Source organism: Sapajus apella, unplaced genomic scaffold, assembly GCF_009761245.1.
Source record: "Sapajus apella isolate SASKATOON/1434 unplaced genomic scaffold, GSC_monkey_1.0 scaffold55, whole genome shotgun sequence".
Lineage (NCBI taxonomy): Eukaryota > Metazoa > Chordata > Mammalia > Primates > Cebidae > Sapajus > Sapajus apella.
In genome coordinates, this window is record NW_022436995.1 from 15,239,047 (window position 1) to 15,263,094 (window position 24,048).

General features: G+C 55.4%; 2 protein-coding genes across 9 annotated transcripts in view; one reads left to right on the forward strand and one right to left on the reverse strand.

The window, feature by feature from the left end:
- The first annotated feature begins 276 nt into the window (after positions 1-276).
- Positions 277-15,597, forward strand: CLK3 (CDC like kinase 3). 4 transcript variants are annotated; one of them, XM_032244834.1, is made up of 13 exons: positions 277-1,152; positions 4,527-4,678; positions 5,336-5,552; positions 7,476-7,572; positions 7,850-7,916; positions 10,267-10,383; positions 11,158-11,324; positions 12,842-12,936; positions 13,029-13,158; positions 13,462-13,544; positions 13,996-14,075; positions 14,334-14,424; positions 15,103-15,597. In XM_032244834.1, exons 1-13 carry the CDS (start codon positions 709-711, stop codon positions 15,277-15,279), a joined length of 1,917 nt encoding a protein of 638 aa, XP_032100725.1. In that variant the 5' UTR covers positions 277-708; the 3' UTR covers positions 15,280-15,597. The 4 variants fall into 4 exon arrangements, with proteins under 4 accessions (XP_032100725.1, XP_032100722.1, XP_032100724.1 ...); XM_032244832.1 differs by having other exon boundaries at positions 639-1,203; XM_032244831.1 differs by lacking the exon at positions 15,103-15,597 and having other exon boundaries at positions 633-1,203; positions 14,334-15,096.
- Positions 15,598-15,919: 322 nt separating this feature from the next.
- EDC3 (enhancer of mRNA decapping 3) overlaps positions 15,920-24,048 on the reverse strand; it is a 63,615-nt gene continuing 55,486 nt past the window's right edge. For 3 of the 5 annotated variants that reach the window (XM_032244836.1, XM_032244837.1, XM_032244839.1), the window contains 2 exons: positions 20,682-20,899; positions 17,374-18,317 (listed from right to left, as the gene is read on the reverse strand). In XM_032244836.1, coding sequence (XP_032100727.1) covers positions 17,983-18,317; positions 20,682-20,899 — 553 coding nt within the window. In that variant the 3' untranslated portion in view covers positions 17,374-17,982. Of the gene's footprint in view, positions 18,318-20,681; positions 20,900-24,048 lie in introns of all 5 variants that reach the window. The other 2 variants (XM_032244835.1, XM_032244840.1) reach the window with 2 other exon arrangements.

Here is a 24,048-nt window from a genome sequence, read left to right on the forward strand (position 1 = left end):
CGGTCGGGGCCGCGGCTCCCGCGCGGGCGCCGGGGTGGTGCTAGGGAAACCCTTGGAGCCCCGCCCAGCGGTCCTGAGGAGGGGGCGGTGCCTGGAGGGTTGGTCCCCCCGGCTGCGGGTTTCTAGCCCTGGCGTGGCGTGGGGACAATTAGGCGCCACGCCCTGTCGCTTTGCTGCGCGACGTTCGGGAGTCCGGGGACGGAGCCGTCACCCCTAGACTGGGCGGGGCGCGTACGCTCACAGTGAGATCTCTCCAAAGATCCCCACCTCGGTTTTCTCATCTGGAAAGCGGGGCCTCCTGATCCTCCCCATCCCGGTGCGGGCCAATAGGTGTCCGGGGTTTGGTGACCCCACGCTGGAGGCCTCTGCAAAAGGGGACTGTCCAGTGACCGCAGACGGGGCCCGCGGGGGAGTCTTAACTGAGAGGCCACACAGGCTGGCGGGAGGCCGCCGCATCCCAGGGGGCTCAAGGAGAGGGGATCTCCTTCCCCCAGGCCGCGGCTCCTCCGACAGGCTCCGCCAGAGTGGCTCTCGGGTGTCTTCCCAGAAAGTGCGGGGCGGGCCGCCACGGCTTTCAAAACAGCGCACACACCGAGAGACAGTCAGGAGTCGTTGGCTTGTTTCGCGCAAGCGGAGTCGCGTCCTCTTTGCCGAGGCCCCGCGCACAGACCTCAGGGGGCTCTCACGCTCTCCCGGGCCCCGAGAACAATGCCCGTCCTCTCCGCGCGCAGGAGGGAGTTGGCGGACCACGCGGGGTCGGGGCGGCGGAGCCGGCCGAGCCCCGCGGCCGGGTCGGGGCCCTACTTCTCAGCTTCGAGCGCCTCTCTGACCCGGGCAGCACACCTGTCAGGTCGGGGGACGTACGTGCGCCGCGACACGGCGGGAGGCGGGCCGAACCGCGCCCGTTCCCTCGGCCCTCCCGGAACTAGTCTCCGTGGCCGCCGCGCCCACCGGAGCGGAGAGCGCTGGTGCCCCGGAGCCTTCGAGTCGGGTGCTAGAGCGGCCAGGCCGCCGAGCCGGGTCGAGCCCGGGAAGGCGACGGCTGCGTCACGCGAGGGGGCGGGGCCGCCACGGGCGGAGGTCGGAGCCGGAAGCGGAAGAGGCGCTCGGAGCGGGGAGTGGGGCCTAGCAGCAGCTGGAGCCTGGGAGACGGTAAGTGTGGGCTGGGGCCCGCGGCGGCAACAGCGGCGGCGGCGGCTGGGGGTGAGTCGGCGGCGGCGGTCGCGCTGGTGCCATTCGGTCTCGGCCTACTCCCTTTCTTTCTCCTCTTCGGCCCACCTCGGGCCGCGGCCCCGACCTCTCACCCCTGACCCGCTGCTTCTCCACCGGAGGGCGGTCACTGCAGACCCTGACCTGGATCCCGCGGCGTTGAAGGCGGGGCCTAAACGGCCTCTGAGGCTCCTTGAGGGTGCAGTTTGGGCCCTGCGCCTGCCCGCGGAATGGGGTCGGGGTCCGACGTGGAATAGCCACAGAGGCCCTTCAGACCCCTCCCCTCCCTTGGTTTCACGCTTGGTCTTCAGACGACTCCTCCCTTGGCGGCCTGGAGTTTGATTCTGGCCCGGTCTGGCCCTCCCTCTGCCCCCGGGTCTGTCCCCGGCTCTCCCCTCGGCGCCACTGGTGGCCGTTACAGAGGGTGGGACTCTGAGACCCCTGGGACCTGGGGCGGCAGGAAGGGAAGCGAAGGAGGGCGCAGCCCCCCCTGCGTGTTTTGTTGTGATGGAGCCGTTCCAGCCCGGGGGATCGGCAAGGCCAAGCTGACAGTACAAATCCCTTGGCTGCAGCTCCGTCCCGCCCGGGAGTCTCTGGCTTTAGTTCCGGGTATGAGTGCCCTGATGTGGAGCTGGGGTGGAAATTGCCTGAGCCAGGCCCCCATCGAGGCGGAGTTGGCGGCCTTCCAGCTTCCCTCCTTGATGCCCTTGAAAAGGAGGAGCGTTTCACCCGTTCGTGGTGGAGGCTTGCGAGGTGGCATGTTTGAGGTTGCAGTGGTAGGGCAGTGCCAGCCAAAAATAACCATGGGTGCTGGGGTGGCTGGAATCCGGGAGGGCAGCCGCTGACCTGGCTGGCTGCTCTTCTTGTCAGCCCAGTTCTCTGGCCAGGAACAGCAAATGAGAAGCTGACAAGGCCTGTGCTCAAAGAAAAGTTGACATCCTTGGCTTGGTTTCCTTTGCATCACCTTTTTCTTCATTCTGCAGAGCAGAGCTTCCCAAAGCATAATTGTGGCCTTTAGCTGCTTTTTAAACAAGCTTTTTGCTGAGGTTTTAGAGAATCAGAGATAATTGAGAAATGGGCCCTAAAGCCCTGGCTGGGAGGATGACATCTGCTATTTCCAATATTTTACTTGCCTAGAATGTGTTAAAGAAAGGATAATCTTCTCTATTATTGCATTGTGTGTGGTACCTTAATAATTCTCATACTTGTCATCTTTTGCCAGGCTGGGAGATGTTATCTCCATTTTCCAGGCATTCTAACTGAGGCCTAGAGTGACTTGTCTAAGGTCATGAGGCTGGTATGTGGCAGCACTAGGTTTTAGTTCAGAGTTTATTGCCAGAGCTCTCTCCTCCCGGTTTCCTTGGAAGGGACTTATAAAATGTCCGTAAGGCATTTAACACAGCCCTGAAGTGCTACCCGGAACCTTTTAAGTGTTCATGAAAAGCTGCCACTAGTACCTCTGTGGGCATAAAGCTGTACTAGGCATTTCACTTATAGGACAGACATATTTAATCCTCACAGAACCTTGTAAGAGATTACTGATTCCTTGTTGCCAGAGGAAGCTGATGGTCAGAGTAGTGTAACAATTTGCTGAAAGGCACACAGCTGGAAGTGGCATGCCATGATTCAGGTGGACATCTATATGACTCTGAAATTGTGCTCTCCATTGACGTGAATATGTATAGACATTAGAACTTTCTAGGTCCCAGGAGGGAATCTTTGGCCCAGTGTGACCGTGACCATGTCCTTCAGCTCTGGTGTCTGCCCATTGAGGATGGGCAGGACCATGCTTGCCTTGTGGCAGGACATGTGCCCTGGCCAGTGGAGCATCCTCTGAGTCAATTAGTGAGATGTGAGTTAAGCTTTCATTCCATAGCTTGGGCACCTGACCCAGAGTAATTGCAGGAAAACAGTGAAACATTAGTCAGCTGATTACCAAAACAACAAATCTGAGCTTCTGGGGAGGTAATTTTAGCTCCAAAGACTTCCCAGGTAGATGGGGAAGATATGTTGGTGGGGAGATGGAGAGCTTTCTTAGGGAGATGGAGAAGCTCCCGGTAGTTTGGTACAATAGGCCTCACCGTCCTGCTCATCCATGGGGAACTGTTCCATGCTGCTCTTCTCCTGACAGATCCTGCTGGTGAGATAGGGTAGCCTCAGTGGATTTGTATAAAATGTGCTTGACCAGGCAAACTCAGGACTGACCATGATTGGAGGTTGGCTATGGCCAAGTGTGAGTGTTGGGAAGAAGATTGGCCCCATGGAGGCAGTCAGGGGTTCACATATGGGTGGAGCAGGTTGCTGGCCTCACATAGCCAGCTTTCTCTGCTGGTGGCGGATCCAGCCTGGCAATTTCCTGTGGTGAATATGAGTCCTCACTGAACAGGGATAGTGAGTTGGGGCTCTTTTGCCTGCCAGACAGCTAACCCTCTGGCTGCTCCTGGGATAGGTGTAAAGTAGGATACTGGAGCCGGGGAGCTAGAAGAAGGGACAGTAATGGTACTGTTGGATAAAGGCAAAACACCTGTCAGGGCACTGCCAGAGTCAAAAGGGTGCTAAATGGCTCTCTGGCAAGAAAGTTGCATACTCTGAGGACCCTGGCATCCTTCCCAGTGCTGAGACCCATGATGAGCCAGGAAGGGCTGGACAGACCCCCTGGGTACACGTCGACTCAGGAAGGCTAGGGAATGTTCATGAGGCCTGTGTGCCTCTTTCTTCAAGGGCTGCTCTTCCCATCTCTGCTGTGGTTCCTCACATTGGCTTGTGGTCCTTACTCCCTTGAGTGGGGTCCAGTTCAGGCCCTCAGCCAGACAGTCTTCAGCTTCTCAAACCTGAGGGCTTTGAGCCCTTGCCTCCTGGTGTTGGCTCTATGCCAACAGCCCTTTGCCTGTCCTCTGGCTTTACAAAGCATTCCCTCCACGGGATCCCCCAGGCGGGACGGAATAGAACACAGGAGGCCCCCTTTCTTCTGCCTTTGATCTCCCTGTGGGAGTGTTCACTGTCCAGCCCAGGGTTCCTGCCTTAGCCCCTGGCCCTGGCTCACCCAGTTCCCTGAGCACTCAGACCACCAGGCCAGTGATGCTCTGCTGGGAGGCAGCTGTTTGTTTGTTCACTGGCAGAGAAGGTTGCTGCCCATTGTCTGCTGTTTGACCAGTGTGACCTCAAGAGCTCTTCTTCACTTCATAAACCCCTGGGAGGGGCTGCCTCCAGACAGAACAATGGGCCTCTTCAGGAGCAACCGGGAAGCCCCATGCAGCCCCGTGGCTGGAGGTGGCTGGCTGTGTGTTTAGCAGGGCCTTCTGTTCCTTGCGGCCTAGATGCATCACTGTAAGCGATACCGCTCCCCTGAACCAGACCCGTACCTGAGCTACCGATGGAAGAGGAGGAGGTCTTACAGTCGGGAACATGAAGGGAGACTGCGATACCCATCCCGAAGGGAGCCTCCCCCACGGAGATCTCGGTCTAGAAGGTGAGAGGGAACTAGATAGGAGGGAAAGGCTCCTTCTGTCAGCTGGACTCAGCTGTGGCAGCTCCAGACTCCTTGAGATGACTCCACCCCAGCCCAGCTGCTCCTGGATCCCTGCCCTGTCCTCTTTGGGCTCCTCCCCTAACCTCACCTGCATGCCTTGGCCTCATCAGTAGCTACCATCTTTGCCGCCCACTCTTTGTCTTAGAGTGCCTTTTTTTCTTCTCCCCACACGTTCCCCCATTTTCTAGGCCAGCATCTTTCCTGCTTAACCTCCTAAGCCTTCTTTGGTGAGGATTAGGAACATAACCTCAGCCTTGGAAAGGTTGTTCCCTGGGCCTATCTCAGCCCCCAGTCCAAACTTAGAGTTGCAGCCGGCCAGGGAGAACTCTGGAGTATGTGGAAACCTCGGAGGCCCTCTGCCCTTCTCCCCTTCCCCTGTCCCCTCCTCCTGTGGCTGGAGGATGCTGCCGTTGGACAGGGCTCTGGAGGGCAGGCTTAGTACCTTTGCACCCTCCCCTCTCTGCCCACTTCCCACCAGTCTGGATGCTTTTGGCACATCCTGTCCCCTTGAGCCCTTTACAGTGGCCCTGCCACAGGCTTCTTGCCTGCTAACAACAAGGACCCAGCTGACCAGTGTTCCCATCCCCCTTTTGGCAGCCATGACCGCCTGCCCTACCAGAGGAGGTACCGGGAGCACCGTGACAGCGATACATATCGGTGTGAAGAGCGGAGCCCATCCTTTGGAGAGGACTACTATGGATCTTCACGTTCTCGTCATCGTCGGCGATCGCGGGAGAGGGGACCATACCGGACCCGCAAGCATGCCCACCACTGCCACAAACGCCGCACCAGGTCTTGTAGCAGCGCCTCCTCGGTGAGTGGTAGCCAGAGTGTGCTGGCTGGGGCTTAAAGGCCTCATCTCTTCCTAGCCTTCTCTCAGGCTGGTTGGTCTGGGTGAGTACTGCCAGCCCTGTGCACGTGCACTGGTGTGCGTGCTTGTGTGTGTGTATGTGTCGTCTGGTCCAGGTGCAGGGCTGATCACAGGGGTCCTGGCCCCTGTGTCTTCTGGCCCCTTCCAGTGGCAACTCTAGGAACTCTGGCTCCGATGCTGGCTGGCCCCCGGCCAGTCTCTGTCTACACAGTGCTACAGATACAGGCCACGTGGTGCAAGTGGCCAGGGACACTTCTTAGGACACTTCTTAGGGATCCTAGTAGAGTGGCTGGTATTGTGGTCTGCAGCTATATGGCCTGGTCCTTCCCACCCAGAGACGGCCTCCTTGTGTGACCGAGTGCTCTGACTGACGTGGACTGCGCCCACCACTGCGTCTCATCTGCACACCCCTCCCCAAACGCCCCCAGTCTGGAGTGCCCCACAGGCGGGGAGGATTTGCCTGTCAGCCAGCTCAGACTGGGAACTTCCCTTCTAATCTCCAGCTAGGCCCCCTCCAACCGAGCCTCTTTATGAGGGGCACTTGCGGCGAGGAGGGGCAGCTGCGGCGAGGAGGGGTGACTGCCTGTGTGATGGGGCATGTGAAGAAATGGTGGAAAGGCCGCCGCCCCAGGCCTTGTCCAGTTGCAGGCCACATGCTGAGAGCAGGACCTGGCTGGTATTCCTAGCACAGAGGGTTGCAAGGTCTCTGCTGAGACCAGGAGCCCACACTGCATTCAGTACCCTGGGGAAGGAAAGCCCATTGTGTATTTCTGAGGTTACATGCGGTCTTCTCTTCTCCCCCGATCCCTCTTCCCTGCCTCCCTCCTACCGGCCTTGAGGCCCCTGAGGAGCGGTGGAGAGGCCAGGCATCTTCTCTGCCCAGCTCTTTCTGTGACTTCTTTGAGTGGCCACGTGTTGAGGGTTGACTCTGCGGGCGATTGCAGTGTGGCCCTTTGGCCTCTCTGCACGCTGCCACATGCTGCCACAGGATGGCAGTGCAGGTTTGGCTCTGCTTCTCTTTTTGGTGCCCTCTATCGATCGTCGTGAGGCTTGGGATGGGCCTAGATTGTGAGCAGCATGGGCGCCAAGGCCAGGGCAGGAGCTGGCATGGGGCCTGTGTGGGCCATTGTGGTAGGAAGCCTGGCAGTCGACCTACCCAGAGGATCCCAGGCTGCTTTCCTGCTTGAGGCTGGTGGCAGGAAGGCTGCTGTTGGAAGGCTGTTTCTGGTAGTGCTGGTGAAGTCTGGCCAAGGATGCCGTCTGGGGGCAGGTAGCAGCTTGGCTCTGAGTGGCAACTGTCAGGCATATGCAAGGCTGCGTGGGCGAACAGAGGCAGGCAAGGACAGGCTGGGCATTCTGCAGCTGAAGCCGGAGCAGCCTCTGACCAGTCTGGATGGTTGGACCCAGGCGGGGCCAGCTGCCTTCTTGCGCCGTTTTCACTGCGTCTTCTGCTCTGGCCAAAGCCACATGGGGGGGCCTGGGAGGGAGAGACTCAGAGGAGGAGGAGGGAGTCGGGGCGATGGCTCTCCTCACAGCGGCGGCCCTCAGCAGCAGAGGCAGGTCATCTTCCTGAGCGTTCGTGGCACTCCTCGTAGAGATAATATCCGAGTTTTCTTTACATACCTGTAGCTGTTTTTACTTTTCTGTTTTTGAAGTCAGTTTGTGTCTTGACGTGTCCCTTGCAATATCCCTATCGTTATATATGCTGTGTGCCTTATGAAATGCTGGGATCTGGAAAATCCAACCAACCAACCCACCGGCTCCTCACCGTCTCCACCTCTGCCTTTGACTGACACCTCAATCTGTCAATCGGAACCGCCTACCATGCGATTGGTCGGATGGCGTTTCGGGGGGCGGTGCATGCAGAGAAGCCAACAGAGCAGTAAGCGCAGCAGCCGGAGTGTGGAAGATGACAAGGAGGGTCACCTGGTGTGCCGGATCGGCGATTGGCTCCAAGAGCGATGTACAGCCACCTTTCGTAAAACTTTACCTCTCTACTTTCTACCCCCCTTGTTAGACGAGACCTCTCCTGCCTGGAGGGGCCTCTAGTGCGCGTGGTGCCTTAGCGGGGCCACCAGTAATTGCCTGAATGACACAGACGCTAGCAACTTCCATTTTTAAGAGTGTAGCAGTGAGAGAGAAACCTTTTTTGTTTTTGAGAATTTGAATGCTGTGAACTTGCAGGAGCTGCCAACCCCCTGCCCTCCAGATTCTCATGCCCAGTTTCTTTTCTCTCCTAGATGAGATTGTGGGGAACCTGGGTGAAGGCACCTTTGGCAAGGTGGTGGAGTGCTTGGACCATGCCAGGTGAGTGAACTGGGGCAGTACAGCTGACTTTGGATAGGACCTTCCTGGGAAGAGCTGGCCTGAAGTTCTTGAGGGTGGCGGCTATTAGAGCTTAACTTTTTTCTTTCTGAAGGGTGGCACCAGAGTAGGGTTCTGACCTGTCCATGTTGGGGTTTTGCTGATCCCCTGTAATAAGGGAGAAATTCTTGGGTTCTGCAGGTATGTGGCATTCCTACCTCAGAATTGCTGGACAGCGAATGGTTCTGCCCCAGTCCCTCCACTTATTCAGGGCTGTGGTGGTGGATATCAGGACAGGGCCAAGGCCCTGGTTCCCGTGGCTTGGAGCTGCTTCCTGTGATAACTTTTAGGTTCTTGGCCTGGCAGGGGGCTAGGAGTGCCACTAAGCCCAGCCCAAGCATGAATCCCATCCCGAGGGTCTGCCTGAGAGGCTGTGCAGATCTGTCGAAAGAAAAACAAGAGCCTGGGCTTTCTCACCAAGCAGGCTGCTGCCTTCTCCATCGTGGCTAGGGTAGTGTGTGGTCTCCGTTGTGTGTGCCAGGAGAGGGGTATACACTGTCGTGCTGCCGGGGCACCTCACTCTCTCCCAGGTTCGGTAGCACAATAGTTTTGTCCCCTTACCATTCCACAAGACTAGAACTTGCCCTTTTGCTTCCTCCCCTGTAGCTCTGGGGTGGGGAGGCCCCCTCCAGGGAGCCAGTTGCCTCCCTGCCGTAGGCCCTTTAATTGGTTTGGCACTTTAGCTACAGAGTACCCGTGTCTTCATTGTAGCCATGTGCCACCCATATTTGGCCTTCCTATTTCAGAGATGAATAAACATTCTCAGGGTTTGGCCACATCATACTCCAATTAATGGCAGAGCTGGCCACCGCTGCCCCATAGTGCTCCCACATTAAATGGAGTGCTCAGGAAGGCCATTCAGACCCAGGCGTCCAGCCTTCCCCTCAGCCATGAGATAGACTGACAGGAAGCTTCCATTTGCTCCACGTTTCCATGTAAACGGCTGTACGACTCAGTGTGGCCCAAGAGGTTAGGGTTGGGACCAGCAGGTGGAGGGACATGTATAGCCACACCATGGCCAGGTGGAGGCATGGCAGACTTGAGAGCTGGGACACATGCAGGCGGTCTGGGCTGCTCCTCTCTGAGGAGCTGGAGGGAACATGAGCCTCTGGAGTTATGAGGGGGCAGGTGGACGATCCAGGGAACCTTTACGGGACTCAAAGGGAGCCAGGGCCAGTGGGGTTTGTCATGTGGAGGCAGAATTCAGCTCAGCTAAAGGCAGGGTCATATTCTCAGAGCCATGCAACTCTGGCAGGGGCTGCCTTGGAAGTGATGAGTTCCCTGTGCTGAGGATCGGAATGCCACGGAGGCAGCTTTTAGGAGGAGGCTGGAGTGCATGGCCTTTCCCTTGAGTTCCCTTCCTTCCCTGAGAATCTGGGAAAATGGGATAGGGAGAGAAAAGCAGGGGATTCTCTGGAAGGTCCCTTTGCTCTGGGCCTGTGAACCTTTTCTTAGGCACCACAGTCAGCCTCCCCCTGAGGCCTCAGAGGACACGCCCTTCCAGGCTAGGGCTCTCTCACCCCAGTTCTCCACTGGGCATCTGGATTCTAGCTGTCCTTTCCTGACAGGGCCTGGCAGCCTTGCCTCAGCAGGTTTCCTTCTCTGCTGGCTCTCTGCAGATGGCCTCCTGGGGCGGGGTTCGGGGTGGGAAGCACAGAGCAGGTACTGTTAAAATCTTCTTTGGACACTTAAGAAGGGTTCCTGGCATTTTGTGGTCACTGATAAACGCTGTGGCAGGTAGGTGCAACTGGAGAGGGGTATGATAAGGGAGTGGCCCTGAGCCTCACAGTGAGAGGTACCCTTGCTGGTACCCCACCTCTTGCCAGATCTTTACTCGATCCTGGAACCCTCTATCCCTGTTTGCTCAGACTTGCAGACAAACCCAGGAAGGTCAAGAGGTGCCGCAGGAGGGCTCTGGGTGGGACGCTTGGCCATGGTTGGGGCTGCCTGTCTTACAGGTTAGGTCACTGTGTGAGCTCCTGGGCTGGCACTGGTTAAGCAGGATTGGCCTTTACTCTCCCACACTCGTTTGGGAGCTGGCAGTGGCTGAGAACATAAAAGCCTAAGGCTGGCATGGATATCAAGAACATTAGCTCACAGATGCCAGGGAACTTGCTGTTGGGTGGGCAAAGGTCTGGTGTTGCATGGGGCAGGCTGGGCATCAGTATCTGCTCTCTTCAGTGCAGGCTGCTCCTGGAGAGGTGTTTGTTGGGAGTTGCCAGGTCCGGGTGGAGGGTGGGGGAAGGGCTGGGCAGCTGCTGATGAGAACCTGTGTTTCCTTCCTGGGTACCAGAGGGAAGTCTCAGGTTGCCCTGAAGATCATCCGCAACGTGGGCAAGTACCGGGAAGCTGCCCGGCTAGAAATCAACGTGCTCAAAAAAATCAAGGAGAAGGACAAAGAAAACAAGTTGTGAGTGTCTGCAAGGAGTGAGAGGGAAGCTTTGAGTGGGACTGCCGGACCCCCAGGGGCTCAGCAGTGTCCCTTTACCCGTCTGCACTGTGCTTTCTCCCCACACTCAAGCCAGGGGAGTCTGGCAAAGGTCTTGGTGGAAGCCTCTGGACTGCAGTCCAGGCCGCACCCCAGCTGGCTCTGTGTCCTGAGGCAGGCCCCGCCAGCCCTGCATTTGTGAATTGGGGACCTCACTGGGTTGTGTGGGGCATAAGACAAGATAAAAACATGAAGCTATTTGGGGCCCTCACATAGTAGGAGACACCCAAAGGAGAGCCTTTCTGTGGCAGACACACGGAGCACTCTCCTCCACGCTCTGTGCTGAGCCTGGGCAGGTGGGTGAATCCAGCACAGACCCTCACAAAATTCAGCAGAGTGGGCAAGTCGAGAAAAGCAGCACCAGTCCTGCGGCATGCACCAGCACTTCCCATCTCTTCCTCAGCAACTCTGAGGCAGGGCCTCTCCCACATCATAAGTAGAGGAGCTCAGAGGTCTTGGACCAGAACCGTGGACATCTTCCCCACAGGAAGCTTAGTCCTGCCCAGAGCTCATCTGGGGATTGGGTGATGGCTGGTGGGAGAGGTGCTCTTGCTCTGATTCTCTTGCTTCGTGTGTACCTGCGTTCTTGTGTGTGACCCAGTGGCCTAGGAGAGAGTTGGGGACTGGCTTCATCTGAGAGGGGGTGAGGCAGGCCCCCAGCACACAGCCTGAGCCCCGACCATGCTTCTCCGCCAGCCTGTGCGTCTTGATGTCTGACTGGTTCAACTTCCATGGTCACATGTGCATCGCCTTTGAGCTCCTGGGCAAGAACACCTTTGAGTTCCTGAAGGAGAATAACTTCCAGCCTTATCCCCTACCACATGTCCGGCACATGGCCTACCAGCTCTGCCACGCCCTTAGATGTAAGTGTCCACCCTTGAAAGGAGCATGGGGCGGCCACACGCTGAAACCCAAGTCATCTGGTTACTTGCTGTCCCCATTCATTCCAGCACATTACTAACCATTCTCCTGGGCCTGAGGGACACCAGAGCCCCTTTGATGGAAAGGCCTTCTGTCTTAAGGTGGGAATCTCAGTGTGAGGATGGAAAGGTTAAGGCTCCCTCCAGGGACTTCCTGGACCAGCCTCTACCCCAGGCACTCAGGAATTAAACAGAAAAGAACTGCTCTGGAATTGGCCTGACCACCAACCCTGACTCCCCGCTTCATACATGGGATAAAAATGTACAAGCCTAGGCCGGGTGCGGTGGCTCACGCCTGTAATCCCAGCACTTTGGGAGGCCAAGGCAGGCGGATCAACTGAGGTCGGGAGTTCAAGACCACCCTGACCAACATGGAGAAACCCAGTCCCTACTAAAAATACAAAATTAGCTGGGCATGGTGGTGCATGCCTGTAATCCCAGCTGCTTGGGAGACTGAGGCAGGAGAGTCGCTTGAACCTGAGAGGCAGAGGTTGCGGTAAGCCTTCATGCCATTGTACTCCAGCCTGGGCAACGAGAGCGAAACTCCAGATCCCACCACAGGTCCTTGCCCACACGGAGACCCTCTGTTTAGCTCTGACGCGTCATCTGCCTGCCAGCCTTGAAAAGCATGATTTGGTGGTGCCAGGGCTCAGTGCTGTAGGATTTGCAATGGCTGGAGCAGTACAGAAAGGCTCTTTGGTGAAGTTGATAGACCTTGAGCTAGAATGTGCAGGATCTGCATAGATGGGACAGGGACAAGCATTCCAAACAAGGGGGAACAGCTTGGTGAGGCCTGGAGCCTGGTATGGGCTGAGAATTGGTTCCAGTGAAGTAGGCTCCCCTTGGGGAGTGGTGGGCCACACAGTTGTGAGGGTCTTGAGTGCCAGATGGGAGCCTTGAGCTGAAAAGTGACTACTAGCAGAAAGCCACTGGCAGTGGGACAGGGGCTGGAGGGGAAAGGCTTCCTACTTCATGACTAGCGATGAGAGGCGGGGCTGGCTTCCTGGGTGTGTGACCTGTGCACTCAGTTACACGAGAGCCTGTGCTTTAATGCCCTCTTGCTACCACTGTAACATGCTTAGTAACTTGAACAAGGACCCTGCATATTATGTAGCTGGTGCTGGGAAGAGGGAAGCACCTCGAGGCTGTTGCTGCAGCTTTGGTGAGAGACAGGTGTGGAGGCCTGGTCTCTGCATAGGAGAGGTGGAGGGAGGTTTTTCCAAATGGCAAGTTTCTTTTCCACCCCCCCTACTAAAGTATCAGAACCCCCCAAGGCCTCAAGTACAGAGAACCCTTGAGAGGGAGGCCGGCATAGAGGCAGGTTGCAGTCCAGCTCCCTGCTGAGGTGGGGGTGTGAGGAGCTCTGGCAGTTGCTGGCATTGGAGAAGGGTTCTGGCCTAGAGCTGGCAGGAGAGCCAGGTTCTCAGTGCCCACTTCTCGTTCTTTCCCTGCTCTCTTAGTTCTGCATGAGAATCAGCTGACCCACACAGACTTGAAGCCAGAGAACATCCTGTTTGTGAATTCTGAGTTTGAAACCCTCTACAATGAGCACAAGGTATTGGCATGGGTAAGGGTGAGGCCCTGCTCCAGGGGTGGGTTACCCGCTGGTACAGACTCCTGACCTAGTGTGCCTGCCTTGCCTTTCAGAGCTGTGAGGAGAAGTCAGTGAAGAACACCAGCATTCGAGTGGCTGACTTTGGCAGCGCCACCTTTGACCATGAACATCACACAACCATCGTGGCCACCCGTCACTATCGCCCGCCTGAGGTGATCCTTGGTGAGTGACTGTATGGCCTGTGACCTTGTCACACTGGACTTGTTGGAAGGGTATGAACAGAGGCGGTGGCATGCCTATCAGTCTCTGCCACCCAGGGCAGGCAGAGTTTCTCAGATCAAGGGGCCCATGTCATGAGACAGAGGTGACTGACCTGGCCTTATCTGTCAGCCTTACTGAGAGAGGGCCTTCCTTATACTGGGATTTGGGCAAGAGTCCTGCCAGCCAGTGTGGTGGTTGCCCTGTGACCTCCAGGCTGGAAGGACAGGGCCGGATCTCACAGCCTCTCCCCATCTTGGCTTTCAGAGCTGGGCTGGGCACAGCCCTGTGACGTCTGGAGCATCGGCTGCATTCTCTTTGAGTATTACCGGGGCTTCACACTCTTTCAGGTACAGCTACCCCACATCACTCCCCTACCCTAAGCACTGCTACTGTGACAGGCTGCAGGCCACTGGGGTGGGAAGCCCCATGTGGATGAGAAGACAGGTGTCTTCCTCCTCCCACTGGTCATGTTGTGAGATTCAGACTCTTAAGGATGTAGATGCTAAAGGGTATGCAGAGGTCAGGGTAGGTGGAACATTCAGAGAGGAGTCTTGTGCTAGGCCGTCGAGGATGGAGGATGGGGCAGAAGGTGACCTGACCTTCTAGATAAGGGGCACAGATGAATTAAAGGCATTGGGAAGGGCTAGGACAGGGCATGGGCTGCCAGGCTGCCGTTTCATTGGTAGGTTTGCATCTCCTGGGGCAGTGAGGGCACTTGCCCATCTCTCTTGTTCCTTATTCCCCGTGAGGGGGCCAGAACTAGGACTGACCCTACTTGTACTGTCTAATCTTCCACAGACCCACGAAAACCGAGAGCACCTGGTGATGATGGAGAAGATCCTAGGGCCCATCCCATCACACATGATCCACCGTACCAGGTAAGGACCCCAGTAGCCCCCTCGGGGTTGGCATAGGGGCCTTTTCTCTTTTGGCTGTGGGTCAGCAGGGTACTAGATGTGGTGAGTCTTTGAGGGACAATCCATGGCTCCCCAGGCTCCTAAAAGCCTTCCCTGTGTGCCCCTGCAAACCTGTTGCCCTGATTCTGCTGCTGTGTTGGGAGCTGCTCTTCCCCACCCCCGCCAGAGGCTGGTCCCGTTACGACTCTCACCACTTGACCCTACCACCTTAATTTTCAGGAAGCAGAAATATTTCTACAAAGGGGGCCTAGTTTGGGATGAGAACAGCTCTGACGGCCGGTATGTGAAGGAGAACTGCAAACCTCTGAAGGTCAGTTTCTGGCTTCCCCAGCTCAACTCATCCCAAGGAGAGACCCCAGGCACTGGGCAGACATACATCAGACAGGCCAGGCCGCTAAAGGCTGCCTCCTCGATCCAGCTCTATGGGAGGCGACACCCAAGACTGCTGGGTGCTGGCAGTGAGGCTTCTTGCAAACTGCTCCAGAGGGGCCCTTAGCCCTACCCCTTCCCCATAGGGTGGCTATGAATTTAATTGGGGAACACCAGAAGAGCCAGATGTCAGAAACCCTGCTGCTTCCTGTCCCACTCACCCTCTGTCTCAAAATTTTGGGAAGAACTAGGCAGGACTGAGGTGAGGGGGAGGGAAGACCTAGACATGGCCAGGAAGCCTCTGTCAACTGCATTTGGTGCTCGGACAAGTGAATTTCGCAGAGGTGATCTCTACTCACCTGTCAGGACTTTGCATGTGGGGGCAGAGGCATCAACCCAGCAAGACGCCTAGTAGCCTGGCAAGTTCCGAGCAAAACGTTAAACACGGGCATGAAAGGAAAGGAGCTGCTCACTGTCCAGGAGGGCGGAAGTAGAGTCCTCCAAGGAGGCATCACTGCCTCCTGGATCCAGTCCAGCAAGGCATCCCAGAGGCAAGGGGACCTGCTGTGGCTTCCCACGACCCTGCCGTCACACTGAGGCACCTTGTGTCCCTGAGCAGAGTTACATGCTCCAAGACTCCCTGGAGCACGTGCAGCTGTTTGACCTGATGAGGAGGATGTTAGAATTTGACCCTGCCCAGCGCATCACATTGGCCGAGGCCCTGCTGCATCCCTTCTTTGCTGGCCTGACCCCCGAGGAGCGGTCCTTCCACACCAGCCGCAACCCAAGCAGATGACAGGCGCAGGCCACCGCATGAGGAGATGGAGGGCGGGACTGGGCCGCCCAGCCCCTTGACTCCAGCCTCGACCACCAGGCCCCAGGCCAGAGCCACCCAATGAACAGTGCAATGTGAAGGAAGGCAGGAGCCTGCAGGGGAGCAGACTTGGTGCCCAGCTGCCAGAAAGCACAGATTTGACCCAAGCTATTTATATGTTGTAAAGTTATAATAAAGTGTTTCTTACTGTTTGTAACCCCTGGTACCAGTGTGTCCATCTCCAGGCTCCTTGCCTTCCCCTCCCCTGACCTTACTAATAAAGTCTTTCTTAGCACTTCAGCTTGTGGAGAGCTAAGTGTGAACTGGGCCAGGCACAGAAGAGCTAGGCAGGGGTAAGACCAGAAGCGGGGACGTCCTCTGGGCCCTGTCTGCTGAGCAGTCCTAGATGGCACCTCTCAGCCCCAAAGAACCTACGGGACTCTGCCCACTGTGGCTAGCCAGGTGAGGTCTGGTTTTCCATAGCCTGCCAGCCCCATTACTGGCCGGGACTTGAGGCTGTATGTGCCCAACAACTATGGTCTGCTGAGGGCAGGAGGCAAGTGGGGCGGGTTCCTAGGCTGGGGTAGGCAGCACCTTACGACAAAAACAATTCACACAGCACAGGACTCAGTCACTCAGCTTTATTTCAGTGCTGGTTTTTGGTTCCCTAAGAGCTGCATGAGTGCTAGGCTTCACCACGTGACTGGGGGCTCCTTGGGAACTGGGTACTATAGGCAGGATGCCCCTGAAAAGAACTGAAGACAGGAATCATACTTCTCTTTAATACCTCTGTGGAAGGCCCAGGCTGAGGATGAGGGAAGGGACAAGTCCCAATGCCCCCTGGGGAGAGAGGAGTGAGAAGCTTGGGTACAAACTCCCAGTGGCCCCTTAAGGCTGGCATCCCTGGATCTTGCTGGAGAGAGCAGTCTCCTGGGCCAGGGTTGTTCTAGCTTGTTTCTCACTGTTCCTACTCAGGAGGCCTAACTGTATTAACAGGCAGCCAGAACCTGCCTATGCCTGCAACCTAGACTGCGCCTCATATTGTGGCCCTGCCTCTAAAGAGAGGGCCCCAGCCTGGGGGCTGCTTGGCCCTAAGAGTGAGAAGAGGCTCAAATACACAGCATGAGGCTTATAGTGCCCTGGCCTCTTCCCACCACTGGAGACAATTTAACACTCATGGGAAGATAAGAGGAGGGGCCAGCCCTCTACCCTGGCTCATCTGCTTCTGGCTATGCTCCTACAAGAAAAGTGATAGCAGCCTGAAACCTATGGCACCAGGGCCTACCCTGTGTCCACAATCCTTGGTGAGCCCCTGTCCACCCATCCACCTGCTCAGCCACTCTGGGCAAACACAGCAGAAGCCCAAAGCCCCAAAGCAGGCTTAAGCACAAGTCCTTGGCAGGGATCCCTGCCAGGGTTCCAGGCATAGCTCCTGTTCCACCAGCCTCCAGGGCCTAGGCCTGGGAAGGCCCTGGGGCTCAGCGCCTTAGGATCTGAAGTTCCTATGGTTGGACCCCACACCAGCTAGCTCATCCAGAACTGGCCTCATTTTGCCATCTTTGAGACAGGGTGCTGGCCTCAAGCCTACCCATCTAGACTGGACAACTGTAAAGGGTTCAAAGCCCAGATGTTTTAAGAGCTGGGTGGAGTCCAAGCAAGGGAGCCCATGCACCCTGCTCTGGGAATGATAGCTGCAAAGGACCATTTCAGAGGAAGGGCAGAGGGGACGAAAGAGTAGGTGGAGCATGTATGTGCAGGCAAAGAGGTGGGGGAGTGGTAGCCTAGAACAGAAGCACCAGGAAGCCTCTTCTGGCTCAGCACCAGGCTCCCCCAGGGATATCCCCATCTGAAGGGTCTGGCCCCAGACTAGGCAAAGTCTCGGCCTGCTCAGCTTTGGGGGTGGGGGCGGGCACTGCTGGCAAGATGGGCACTGTGGTTCTACAGTAATATAACCTTATACTACCTGTGCTGAAGACGACAGAACATAAAATCCCAACACAGAAACACCATCCTAATGCCGTCCCTTCCCTACCTCTGAGTGATGGAGGGGAAAGGAGGGAGGAATCCTTGGAAAAATCAGCATAAAACTTGTATCAGCTCAGGAGAAAGGGTCAGAAGCCCCCAAATCAACTTCTGATGTAGGTAAGGGAAGACCTGGTCTGTCACAGACCTGGAAATGAATGGAGAGCGCAGGTCTGCCCTCTGGTGGACAGCTGCCGCGCAGCTGGTTCTGCGTGATTAGAGGAAGGGCTGTCTGCGTGGGGAAAGCAGGGGAGACACAAAGCCACAAGCTCTGAAATAAGAGCAGGTACAGGCCCCCAGACAGGACCTGGCCCACTCCTCAATGTGTGTGCCCAGGCCCAGTGGCTGTAAACCTGAAACACAGTCTGAGAGCTGCCTACGTCTGTAAACAAAGGCCCGCCTGGCGTGCAGGGGGCTGAGGGTAGAGATGGCCTGGAGGGGCTGCACACTCAGCCCGCCGTGTGCCCGGAACCCAGTGGGAAAGACTTCCCTGGCTCAGGGCAAGTGACAGGTCAGTTTTAAGTAAGTTCTGTTCTCTCACAGAAGAATCAAACCCAAGAGAGAAAAACTTTTAACAACAAGGTCCATGAAGCTTCAAATCCTTAAGGCGTTTGTCCTCAGGAACAGCAGGGGACAGCAGAGTCCTGCCTGTGCAGGAACCCTCTAGGCAGAGTGCAGTGGGATGACAAACTTGCAGCCAAAGGGCGAGTGGTAGTTGATGCCCACCTCCTGGAAGACCTGCTGGGGAATGCCAATGTCACACAGATAGATACGGCCTGCGTGCTCCCCCAGTGGCAGAGGCAGGCCCAGTGCCAGTGACCATTTGGCATCAATGCCCTGTTCAACTTCATGCACCGGAGGGTCTATGCTGAGTACTGGTGCCCGGTTCTGGTTGGCCCAAGCCACAGCTGCCTTGTACCAGGGCTGATCCCGCAGGAAGACGTTCTCGGGGCAATCCAGGCAGTTGATGACCAAGTCCACAGGGCTAGTGGGCAGATCTGCAGGTGAAAAGAAAGCCATCTGAAAATCCCTGTAAGCAGAGAGCAGCCCCCGGTTGGGACTAGGGCCCAGGTCACCCCAAGGATGTCTGTTTTCCAGACACCACTCTGATGCCTCTCCACAGGCTGGACTTCTTAAAGCTGCGCCAGGGCACTGCCCTAGGAGTTGCCAGGCCTGGCTGGGCTGAGTGCTAGAGACCAAATGCATGTCAGCCCAGCAGACCACTGCCCTCCTGGAGTTCTCAGGATGAACCATGGTCCTGCTGAGTGTGCGGAGCTTCTCAGGGTACACAGCCCTCACCTCCTCTGCCTTCTCAGGCACACCTCTGTATATCCAGGGCCTGAGTTTGGGCTTCCCTGTGATGGCCAACTTGACAGTGGACTCTGCCTTCCCGGAGTTCATGAGGTGCCCGGGGCTGGCCTACTCCTTCTACTCTAGCAAGCCTGTCCTCTCCGGCCCTCTCATTATCTCATAGGAATGGGTCCGCCACTCAGCCAGCCTTAATTAAGAATTAAGAGGGTACCTATTACTGTTCTCCCAGGCTCCTCTGCTCTAACCAGGCCTCTGGGACAGTACTGGAAAAGGATGTCTCAACAAGTATGTAGATCCTGTACTGGCCTTAGAGGTTAAACTGAGAATAGCAGAAATCAGACCAAACTTAATGGTCATTCTCAGACTTGTGTCCTGGAGCAGATGGGATAGAAAACCTTTGGAGCAGCCAGAGGAAGAACTGCCTGGAAGGGGGCATCATGTTAAAGATTTCAAGAAGGGGAACCCACACCAGGCCCCCTTCCCAGCTCCAGCCTAGAATAACGGCATTTCTTAGCTAGAGACTCACAGCTTTCCTGCTTAGAATGTGCCACCGTGGGGAGTCCCTGTGGGCCATGAGGCTCTCAAGAGTGAGAGTGGCATCCTAACCTCTGTGTGCCCACAGGAGCCTGGCCCGAGACTCAGGAGGCAAAGGTTCTGGTCCAGGCTTTGCTGCTGACGCACTATGTGACCACTGGTGAAGCCCTGTCTCTGGGCCACATTTGCTCTCTCCAATTCTTCCTGCCGTTCTCACTTAAACTCACTGCAGTCAGACTCTGTCCTGCCACTCCACTCCAGACTGCACTCACCAGGGGCCTCCACGCTGCCACATCAGTGGTTGATTCTGTCTTCCTTTGACCTTAACCTAGAGTGGGGCTTGTTGACGCAGCTGATCACATGCTCCTTTCCTCACTTGGCATTCGGCTGCCACTCTCTCCTGGTTTTCTTCCTCACTCACCATTCCTGCCTGCTCCATCTCCTTGGTTATGTTCTTTACTCCCCGACTTCTAAATAAAGAGCTCAGTTTTCCAACTTCTGTATCTACTCTCTTCCTATGTGACAGCATATTCAGGCTCATCATGGTTTAAATACTCCCTATGGCTTCTAACTCTAGGCTGAATCCTTTCACTTCAGATTCATGTAACTCCTTCCCTATGCACATTTCCCCCTGCATATCCAATAGGTGTCCCTTCCGGAGCTTCTGCTGTTCCTCCCCTAACCTTCTCCATCAAGTTTTCCCATCTCAGTGATCACACCTCAGTTACTCAGGCCAAAAACCTTGGAGCCATTCCCAACTCTTCTCTTTCTCCCACCCCTCATCCATCCAATCAGTGGATTCTATCTCCAAAACTGACTTAGAAATGAACCACTTTCACCGCCTCCGCCACTGCCACCCTGTCTCAGCCACCATCATCTCTCTCTCCGTGATCACAACAGCATCTTGCCACCTCTGTGGACTCCTCTGTGTAGTCCACTCTCAGACAGCACCCAGGATCCCATGTGAGACCTAAATTTCATTATATCATTCCTCTACTTATTCCTTCAGTGACTCCCCATCTCACCCACAGTAAAAGCCCAAATCCTTGTGGTCATCCCCAAGGCCCATTGTGACCTGACCCTGAAATGTCCAAGTCTCCTATTCTCCACCCAATCCTCCAACATGGCTCCTCTCCCTGCTTCATTTTTCTCCATATCACTTACTACAATTACACAAATGTTACCTATCTGTGTGTTTGTTCCTCTTAACCAGACGGTAAGCTCCACGGAAGAATGGATTTAAAAAAATCTATTGCCGTATGCCCAGCATCAGGAAGAGTGCCTGCTCAAAAAAGATTTGTAGAACGGACCAGTGGGTCCCCAACTCCTCCTCTGAGTAGTGGGAGGGGGAGAAGGGTAATGGAAGTAGCGTACCGCCTTTCTAAGACTCCTTAGAGGCAGAGCGGCATCCTCATACATGGAGTGCCTTTCCATCTGTCGCCACAGGGTGGCACGATGAGACCATCAAACTGCCAAGGAGGGAGGCGGCCTTCGTCTCAGCCTGCACGCGCGCTCACCTTTGAGGCTAGACACTTGTTGGCCTTGGGTCTTGCTGAAGAGCGACAGCTCATTGGTGATAGATTCCAGCATCTTGACGAAGTTAGGCAGGAAAAGGATGACCTGGACATCATGGTTGGCTAGGTGCCTTCCACAGCTGATACCCTGAGCCCCCTTCACGTGAGGTCCACACAGCAGAGCCACTGTAGGCCTCTGGTGAACATTTTTGGGATTCAACCTGGAAAAGAGGGTGAAGAAGCAGTATCAGCAGACTTGCCAATCCCTTGCTCTCTATGCCATGTAGCATCTATTGCTCTCAGATCTCTTACCCACTGCTCGCCAAGTCGCAGACTCCAGAGGGGGAAGAACCCACTGCAGGCCAGGTCTACAGGGTGTCATTCCCATTGTCCCAAACCCCAGCGTCACGCCATTGCTGGGTCCTCCCACTAAGTGGTTCACCCAGATCTTGCTCCACACAACAGTGTTGCCAGAACACCACTTTTCTGACCCATGAACACTCAGTAGTTCCTCTGCAGCCTTCTCTGCTCTTCTTCCCTAACAACGAGCCTGCTTCACTCCAGCAGGGCTGGTCTCATTCTCTCCTGCACTTGTGAGGCTCTCTCCTGCTTATGCTCAGACTATGTCCCTTGCCCAGGAAGCCTTTCACTTTCCAAACTCTGGCTCGCCTTTTCTTGGAGATCTGCTCAAGGCTTACCTCTGCGGGGACTACTCTGGCTCAAGCGTTTACCTCTCAACTAATAAACTCACAGCAAGTACCACAGCTCTCAATTCTCCTCAATCACTTGCCAACCCCAGTTTTCTTTACCGAGCTCAGTAGCCTACTGAAGCTGAAGAAAGCAATGCCACAGGTATGAACAGCGGCTATTTCATAGGATGCTGTGTGGACTGTTGGATGACCAGCACTTGGCAGTGCCCAACACAAAGGTGCTCAATCAGTGCTGACCATGCAGGGGGCAGCAGGCTAAGGGTTACCTGTCCTCCCATGCTAGCAGCTGCCTAGGATGCAGTAGGTACTTCCAGTTTCCTGCTATTCAAAGCTGAGACTCCTCTGGACTCAGAGGAGCCACAAGTAAGGAGATAAGGAGGATTAGCCCCAGAGCTGTGCCCAACTCATAGGCAGCACAGCTGGCTCACGGGGCAGCAAGATAGGGAGGAGATGGATGGCCACAGGTCCCTGCCTAGTGGCGGAGCAGTGATAGTCACTTACTGGTTTCCCACAGGGAGGAAGATGACAAGATGCTGTCAAGCTAAGAGGCCCATTCCCAAACACACTTTGGAGAATTAAACAATCTACTCTTACATTCTAGACACCAAACCATTTGCCTTCCCATTTTTGCATTTACAGGAAATAAATGCAATAGAAATGCAATGACGTGAGGCTGGGGTTTGGGACAATGGGAAAAAAATAAATTCCTTCAGAGGATGCTGCAGAGTTGTGGCATCTGACTCACTTTGTTCCCTAAATGATTCTTCCTCTCAGGGAGACACACCTCTCCTGCCCCCAGTCAAAAGAATCGAAGCAGAGCACAGCATTTACACACCCAGCCAGCAGCAAGGCATAGAGTATATGGGCACTGGACACGGACCTGTGTGGATCAGAGGCCTGGCTGGACTGTGTACCAGCAGTGTCACGTGGGCAAGTCCCTCAGCTCTCTGAGCCACAGTGTGCTCATCTTAAAACACAGGGCTATTATTTGGCTTTGAGGTGAAGTTACGAGGACCACATTGAATCATGATGTGAAAACTACATGGCACTTGACATATATTAAACTTAAAGATCACTAACTACAGGTCTGATTTCTCAGCATCAGCAACTGCTTACAAAGTACAGGAGATGGGCCTTCTGACAGTTCAGACACTGAGAGGAAAGACTGGCACAAGGGGCTGGCTAGAGAGGACTGTGACTTGGTAAGGACATCAGACTCCTGCCCCAAAACTGCTGTTTCTGGGAAGCCATTTAATAGTCTCCAAATGCCCCCAACAGTGGCTCTGGGAGGATGTGCAGGAGACACCAGATCCAGGGGACTGATGCTCTTTCAGAGGGCACCTCACACTACCCCTCATGTAGGCAATTCCCTGGTCCTTCCCCCACAGGAGAGCCCAGGGATCTAACAGCTAGGAAGCAGGCCTAAAGGGACAAGGAAAAACTAACACTCCCACCCCCAACTCAAGTAGGATGAGGGAGGTGGAAATCTTACATCCGGCTTGGGCTAAGCCTGCTTGAATCAAGATCGCTTCAGAATGAGGAGATGCCTTCCATTCAAACACAACATTATCAGGCCCAGAGAAAGAAAAGAGCTTGGAGTGAGGAGCTACAGGATTTATATGAAGTATCAGTTTTCTGGCACAGACCCCAAACACCATGCCTGGAAGCACAAGCCAAGGACCAGGATCCCTTTCCCAAACGGAACTATCCCAAGATCCTATCACGTGAGGCTTTGGATCTGTGAGTGCTGTTCAGGGAAAGGAAGCTTTCCTTGCCCCACTGAACCCAGATCTGCCCTGCCCATTGGAAGCCACCTCCCAACTCCGGACACCACTCTCCCACAAGGTTGCCCAAGTCCTCTTTACTGACAAATCCAACAGGCACTTGTCAACTCTAATTCTGACTGATCTCTCAGCAGTGCCACTGCTGGCTATTCCTTTCTTCTTTCTGAGATGGAGCCTCAGTCTGTCGCCGTGCCTGGAGTGTAGTGGCCCAATCTCAGCTCACTGCAACTTCTCACTGCAACCTCTGCCTCCCAGGTTCAAGCAATTCTCCTGCCTCAGCCTCCCGAGTAGCTGGGACTACAGGCGCCAGCCACCACGCCTGGCTAATTTTTGTATTTTTAGTAGAGACGGGGTTTCACCACATTGGCCAGGCTGGTCTCGAACTCCTGACCTTGCGATCTGCCCACCTTGGCCTTCCAAAGTGCTAGGATTACAGGTGTGAGCCACCACACCCAGCCCCTTTTTTCTTTAAATACTATTTCCTTGGTTTTTACACACTACCCTCTTGGTTTCTGACCTCTCTGGCTTTCTTCTTCATCCTTATAACTGTGTCTGACATGCTGATGTACCCCAGAATCCTACCCTAGGCCCTTTCTTTTCATACCTTCTCCTTATATGATCTCATCTACAAGCTGACAACTCCAAAATCTCTAGCATCAGCTCAGACCCTCTGAATTTCAGATCCTTTTTTGAGGGGTGGGGGGAGATGAAGTCTCACTCTGTTGCCAGGCTGGAGGGCAGTGGCATGATCTCAGCTCACTGCAACCTCCTTCTCCCAGGTTCAATAGTGATTCTCCTGCCTCAGCCTCCCTAGTAGCTGGGATTACAGGTGTCTGCCACCATGCCTGGCTAATTTTTATATTTTCAGTAGAGAAA

What these genes read in the sequence shown, in the direction of transcription:
- CLK3 (XM_032244831.1), top strand. Translation starts at nt 709, where the DNA reads ATGCCCGTCCTCTCCGCGCGCAGGAGGGAGTTGGCGGACCACGCGGGG. An exon ending in CTTGTAGCAGCGCCTCCTCG is followed by an intron (nt 5,553 to 7,475) that starts GTGAGTGGTAGC and finishes CGGTGCATGCAG; the next exon opens with AGAAGCCAACAGAGCAGTAA. An exon ending in CACATGATCCACCGTACCAG is followed by an intron (nt 14,076 to 14,333) that starts GTAAGGACCCCA and finishes CTTAATTTTCAG; the next exon opens with GAAGCAGAAATATTTCTACA.